Here is a 7,183-nt window from a genome sequence, read left to right as displayed (position 1 = left end):
GGAGGCGCAGCATCCCAACAGGCAGTAAGAAGCAGGGTGGTGGCCCCAGGCAGACGTCAGGCAACCGTTCCCCGGAACAACAACACGACAAAAGGTGCCTGTACAAATGTTAGGTCTTCCCGAGTCTGGCAGTTTTTTAAGTTGGCTCCAGATGATTCTAAAAAGTCCATTTGCAACACCTGCCGTGCCAGCATCAGCAGGGGTACCAAAACTAGCAGCCTGACCACCACCAGCATGATCAGGCACATGTCAGCCAAGCACCCGACTTTGTGGGAAGTACAACAGAGTCGAGGAGCAGTGCTTGCTGATGTCACTGCTACGTCTTCGCTTGTTGTGCATGCGAGCCAATCCCCTGTCCATGCTGCCTGCGAACAAGCCTCCTCCGGTCCTGCACCTGCAGTTGCCTACGCAGAAATAACACCATCATCAAGCACGTCCTTGTCCCAGCGCAGCATTAAGTTATCCATTCAGCAAACCTTTGAACGCAGGCGCAAATACACTGCCAACGCCCCACATGCCACAGTTCTAAATGCTAACATTTCGCGACTGCTTGCGCTGGAAATGTTGCCTTTTAGGCTGGTGGAGACAGAAGCATTCCGCGACCTGATGGCAGCAGCTGTCCCACGTTACTCGGTCCCCAGCCGCCACTATTTCTCCCGGTGTGCCGTCCCCGCGTTGCATAACCACGTGTCACAACACATCACACGTGCCCTGAACAACGCTGTTTCACCCAAAGTCCACCTAACCACAGACACGTGGACAAGTGCTTGTGGGCAAGGCCGCTACATCTCGTTGACAGCACACTGGGTTAATATTGTGGAAGCTGGGACCCAGTCTGAGCGAGGGACGGAACACGTCCTTCCCACACCAAGGTTTGCAGGCCCTACCTCAGTCAGGGTTTCACCCACACTCTACAGCTCTGGAATGTCATGCTCTTCAGCCTCCTCCTCCTCCTGCGCATCCTCATCCACTTTACCCTCCACACCAGTCCCAAGCTGGAAGCACTGCAGCACTGACTCGGCGAAGCGGCAACAGGCTGTGCTGAAGCTAATCTGCATAGGTGACAAACCCCACAATGCAGAATAGGTGTGGACAGCTCTGAAACAGCAGGCAGATCACTGGCTCACACCTCTGAACCTAAAGCCAGGAAAGGTTGTGTGTGACAATGGCCGGAACCTGGTGGCGGCTTTGAGGCGAGGCCAGCTGACACATGTTCCATGCGTGGCCCATGTGCTCAACCTCGTGGTTCAGCGGTTTCTAAAGTCATACCCAGAGCTGTCTGATCTGCTGGTAAAAGTTTGCCGCCTGTCTGCACATTTTCGAAAGTCACCTACTGCTTCAGCCGGCCTTGCCGGCTTTCAGCGCTGTTTGCATCTTCCGGCTCACGGACTGGTGTGTGATGTCCCCACGCGTTGGAATTCAACTCTGCACATGTTGGTCAGGATATGTGAGCAGAAGAGGGCAGTTGTTGAGTACCTGCATCACCTAAGCCGTCGGGAAATGGGTCAAACTCCACACATAACACCTGAGGAGTGGAGATGGATGTCCGACCTATGTACCATCCTCCAAAACTTTGAGGACTCCACCAAGATGGTGAGCGATGATGACGCCATTATTAGCGTCACCATACCGCTTCTTTGCCTTCTAAAACAGTCTCTGCTCAAAAACAAACATGATGCATTGCAGGCAGAGCGCGATGAGTTGCAGCAAGAAACAGTAGTGGGTGTGGGTGATAACACACAGCCCAGCCTCGTCTCATCACAATGTGCAGTGGAGGACTATGACGAGGAGGAGGATGAAGACATGGAGCAACTCTCCGGCCAAATTGAGGATATGACATGCACACCAGTCATATCCTCGGTTCAGCGTGGCTGGCCAGAGGACAGGGTAGATGAGGAGGAGTAGGAGGAGGAGGAGGAGGAGGACAGCATGTTCAGTCATCATGTTGGTCAGGATACTGAAGTACTGGCTGTTAAGAGTCTGGCGCACATGGCTAACTTTATGGTAAGCTGCCTGTCTCGTGACCCTCGATTTAAGAACATCTTGGCTGACAATCATTACTGGTTGGTAACACTGTTAGACCCACGCTACAAGGAGAACTTTATGTCTCTTATTCCCGAGGCGGAGAGGTCAACCAAAATGCAGCAGTTCCGGAAGGCCATAGTCACGGAAGTAGGCAAAGCATTCCCCTCACAAAACGCTAGCGGCATAGGTCAGGAATCAGTGGACAACCAAGGCGTACAGCCGAGAGAGGCACAAGTCCAATCCGCCAGAGGTAGGGGAACAGTCTTTAAGATGTGGAACAGTTTTCTCAGCCCCTCACGTACCACAGCCCCTGAGATGCGGGTAGTGCCACAAGAAATCCTAAGTTTGCCCAGATGCTCAAGGAGTACCTTGCAGGTCGAACAACTGTACTCCGACATTCCTCTGTGCCTTACAATTATTGGGTATCCAAGGTGGACACGTGGCATGAATTGGCTCTCTACGCCTTGGAAGTCCTGGCCTGCCCTGCCGCTAGCGTTTTGTCAGAGCGTGTTTTTAGTGCCGCAGGTGGAGTCATTACAGATAAACGCACCCGCCTGTCAACTGAAAATGCTGACAGGCTGACTCTGATCAAGATGAACAAGGGTTGGATTGGGCCAGACTTCACCACACCACCAGCAAATGAGAGCGGAATTTAAAGTTTGAAACGGGAATTTGCCATGTACCTCCACTCACCCATGGGTACACACTTCTGGACTTTGGATAATCGCTGGACTGCTCCTCCTTCTCCTCATGCGCCACCATGATGACCGTTACAATAGTTAGGCCTTTGTTTCAGGTAAACCCCTAGTGGTAAATTTTTTCGCCCATTCTTTCAGAATGGACATTACAACGACAGGAGACCCGCTCCTTTGCAATGGGAACAATGTTTTGAGGCCCTCATGCACGTCTCTATCCAGGGACAACGTGGAGCCTCCCAATTTTTGGCTGCCCTGCCAAAGGGCTATACTACAATACACCCACTTCCTTACAATGGGCACTTCAGGTTTACAGGCCCTCATGCACGTCTCTATCCAGGGACAACGTGGAGCCTCCCAATTTTTGGCTGCCCTGCCAAAGGGCTATACTACAATACACCCACTTCCTTACAATGGGCACTTCAGGTTTACAGGCCCTCATGCACGTCTCTATCCAGGGACAACGTGGAGCCTCCCAATTTTTGGCTGCCCTGCCAAAGGGCTATACTACAATACACCCACTTCCTTACAATGGGCACTTCAGGTTTACAGGCCCTCATGCACGTCTCTATCCAGGTACAACGTGGAGCCTCCCAATTTTTGGCTGCCCTGCCAAAGGGCTATACTACAATACACCCACTTCCTTACAATGGGCACTTCAGGTTTACAGGCCCTCATGCACGTCTCTATCCAGGGACAACGTGGAGCCTCCCAATTTTTGGCTGCCCTGCCAAAGGGCTATACTACAATACACCCACTTCCTGACAATGGACACTTCTGGTTTACAGGCCATCATGCACGTCTCTATCCAGGGACAATGTGGAGCCTCCCAATTTTTGGCTGCCCTGCCAAAGGGCTATACTACAATACACCCACTTCCTGACATTGGACACTTCTGGTTTACAGGCCATCATGCACGTCTCTATCCAGGGACAATGTGGAGCCTCCCAATTTTTGGCTGTCCTGCCAAAGGGCTATACTACAATAGACCCACTTCCTTACAATGGGCACTTCAGGTTTACAGGCCCTCATGCACGTCTCTATCCAGGGACAATGTGGAGCCTCCCAATTTTTGACTGCCCTGCCTAAGGGCTATACTACAATAGACCCACTTCCTTACAATGGGCACTTCAGGTTTACAGGCCCTCATGCACGTCTGTATGCAGGGGCATTGGTGAACTTCACAATTTTGGACTGCCCTGGCAAAGGAAAATACTACAAAGACTCACTTCCTCAAAATGGGCACATTAGACTCAAGAGGCCTTCATGTACGTCTCTTCTCAGGGACATCGGAGTGCCACACAATGTTTTACGTAAAATCTTTCATGTATTAATCTCAAAAAGTAACATACACCAGCTCTATCTCACTATTGGTTATGTGCCCTTAACTTTTCTGCCATGAAAATTCATTTTGGTGTCATTTTGGAAGGTTTTCTGGTGAGTCCGTAAAAATGGCGTAAAACGCGGACAAAATTGTTCACAGCTGTGACTTTTGAGTGATAAATGCTTCAAGGGGTCTTCCCCATTCTGTTGCCATGTCATTTGAGCACTCTTCTGAGACTTTTGTGACATTTTTAGGGTTTCTATATGCTGCCGGGGGTCATTTCAGAAAAATACTCGGGTCTCCCATAGGATAACATTGGGCTCGGTGCTCGGGCCGAGTACACGAGTATCTTGGGATGCTCGGCCCGAGCCTCGAGCACCCGAGCTTTTTAGTACTCGCTCATCACTAATAATCATTTCGAAAGTCAAAGGACACTTATCGTATAATAAATCATGTGTGCGTCCTTCAAATTGCCTCAATATGCCTCAACGCGTTTCCCCAAAAAGTGTCATCAGGAGGCCAGATAAAAAGGTGTCAGCAGTATTCCATGACGTGTAGATAAAAATCAATACATGTCCATGGAGCTTCTTGTAGGAGTCTCGACACAGAAAAATAGCCAGATATCCCTCCGGGAAGGACCTAGACAAGAAGTGGCTCTTTTTAAGGAGACCACCATGACCAACATATTAAGTGGCCCTTTTAGTCAATATCCAACTCTTGACGAGTTTAAAGATATAACAAGGGAAATACCAAGGCCAGGTATCAATCAACAGACAGCTGTTTCAGGGTTTTGCCCTTCATCAGTGTGGAGTATTATTCTGGCTAGGTAGGAGCAATGCCTAGTAGACCAGCAAAACAAAACAATCACTGATCTCAGGGAGACCAGCCAGAGAAAACACTGCCGGCAGCCAGCAAAGGCACTCAACACAGTGGCTATTTTTCTGTTTCGAGACTCCTAACAGAGGCTCCACTGATCTTTATTGATTTGTATACTTCCCAGGGGACAATGCACCTAGGATTTCACTGTGTTGAGTGCCTTTGCTGGCTGCCAGCAGTGTTTTTTCTGGCTGGTCTCCCCGAGATCAGTGATTGTTTTGTCTTCATGATGTTTAGATAGGAAGGGCTATATATACCCATGAGGCTCTCGGGTGTTGGTCAGTAGACCCTCTGCCTGTTCCAAGCATTGTTTTCAGATCTTGTTTCATGGATGTCTGAATTTCGGCTTTCAGGTCAGAAGTTGGTGAAATCTTGAGCTTGTTTGTATAAAGCTTCTCGTAGAGAAAATAATATAATTATTGCATGATACAAGTTTGTTTTTTTAGATTAGGAAAATAATTCGAACATCTCTCCAGATATTTCCATACAGAAACCTAACAGCACAATTCCATTTAATATATTCAAATGTACCTATATTTTCTTTTTCTACATTTATAGACAAATATTATGCAAAACATGAAACAAATAACACATGTCTGGTCCACCCTGGTAGAAGCCGAATTCCATAACTCATGTAGGAGATTTGGTGTTGGCTGCTCACAGAGAATCTGAGATTCCAGAGTACATCCCTTAAACTTAACATGTCTCCTGAAAAATTACTTATTTCATTTGTTTCCTTCTTCATAGTCATCATTGGGTTATTGTTAAATGGATTTATTGTTACAGCAAACTTTTTCTGGTTGATGAAATACCAAACTCTTTTAACAGTTGACGTTCTTATTACCGGCTTGGGACTTTTGAGACTCATACTCCTAATTACACAATTGGAATATGTTTGTTTTTCTATATTTCGTTGGTCTATGTTCAATAGTCCCGAATATATTGCTACTCTTGGAAATTGTATGGTCTTCTGCAGTCTGTGGTGGGGCTCGGTTCTTTCAGTGTTTTACTGTGTGAAAATCACAAACTACAGCAACAGACTCTTCGTGAGGCTCAAGATGAACATCTCCAAGTTGGTCCCCTGGATGCTCCTCATCTCACTGGTCATCTCCTTTCTATTTAGTTTGTCCTTTAGATGGGTTATGTTTTCTATTAAGGGTGTTAATGCGACAGTCTATGGAAATAGAAGCATGGAAGTAAATGTTGTCCATCTGTTTGTTATCATCTTTTTTGGATCCATGATACCATTCATGGTGTGTTGTGTTGCCATTTGTCTTATCATTGTGTCTCTCTTACGTCACACCAGGAATATGAGCTCCGGTTTCAATGACGTTCAACGAGACATTCATCTTAGTGTCATTTGGAGCATGGTCTCTTTCCTTTTATTTTATGCTTTGTATTTTTTCGCCCACATCGTTGCAACTTTCACCATTAATATCTGGGATACTATATATGGCTTAATTTGTGCTATTTTAATGTGTGCCTACCCAAGTCTACACTCTATTCCTTTAATTTTTAGCAACAGAAAGCTGAAAAATTTATTTTATGTTGTTCTTCGTTGTACTTGGTTAGGAAAACTACAGCATCAAATTCCATAATTTGGCAAATTGGTTCTGCGCATCACCCATTTTTTGGATATAATTTATTGAACCATATAATTGAAATGAACTTTAAAAGGGGGTCCAAAACACAAATTAAATTTCATACTAAAAGACGTCACTTGCGGGACTGGCGCTAGGCTATGCCATCCACGTCCACCCTTGAAATTGTTCTAGGAAATGAAAAATTTCTCACAGAAAATGATTGCAATTACAGATGTTTTGCTATACACATGTTCATTTCCTTTGTCTGTATTGGAAAAACACAACAAAACAGAGAAAGAAAGGCAAATTGGACAGAATTTCGCACAATATCCCAAAAATTGGCTGGACAAAATTGATCGCACCCTCAACCTAATATTCGGTTGGACATCCTTTGGAATAAATAATTGCAATCAACCACTTCCTAGAACCATGCACAAGCTTCTTATACCTCTCACCTGGAAATTTGGACTTTTCTTTTTGAAACTGCTCCAGGTCTCTCATACTTGAAGTTCACCTTCTCCAAACTGCAATTTTAAGATCTCTCAACAAGTGTCAATGGGATTTAGATCTGGACTTATCGCTGGCCACTTCAGAACTCTCCAGTCCTTTATTTCCATCCATTTCTGGAGACGTCTTAAAGTATATTTGGGTTCACTGTTCTGCTTGAAAACCTATGACAT

The 7,183-nt window shown here is 46.2% G+C and overlaps 1 protein-coding gene across 1 annotated transcript; it reads left to right on the top strand.

Annotated features, from left to right (window-relative positions):
• The first annotated feature begins 5,621 nt into the window (after positions 1-5,621).
• LOC142297425 (taste receptor type 2 member 38-like) lies at positions 5,622-6,518 on the top strand. Its single transcript, XM_075341653.1, has one exon. It carries the CDS (start codon positions 5,622-5,624, stop codon positions 6,516-6,518), a length of 897 nt encoding a protein of 298 aa, XP_075197768.1.
• The last annotated feature ends 665 nt before the right edge of the window (positions 6,519-7,183 follow it).

The sequence above is a fragment of the Anomaloglossus baeobatrachus genome, chromosome 3 (genome assembly GCF_048569485.1).
Source record: "Anomaloglossus baeobatrachus isolate aAnoBae1 chromosome 3, aAnoBae1.hap1, whole genome shotgun sequence".
Taxonomy (NCBI): Eukaryota; Metazoa; Chordata; class Amphibia; order Anura; family Aromobatidae; genus Anomaloglossus; species Anomaloglossus baeobatrachus.
The sequence above is the reverse complement of the archived record's forward strand: the minus strand, read 5'-3'. Positions and strand labels throughout refer to the sequence as shown.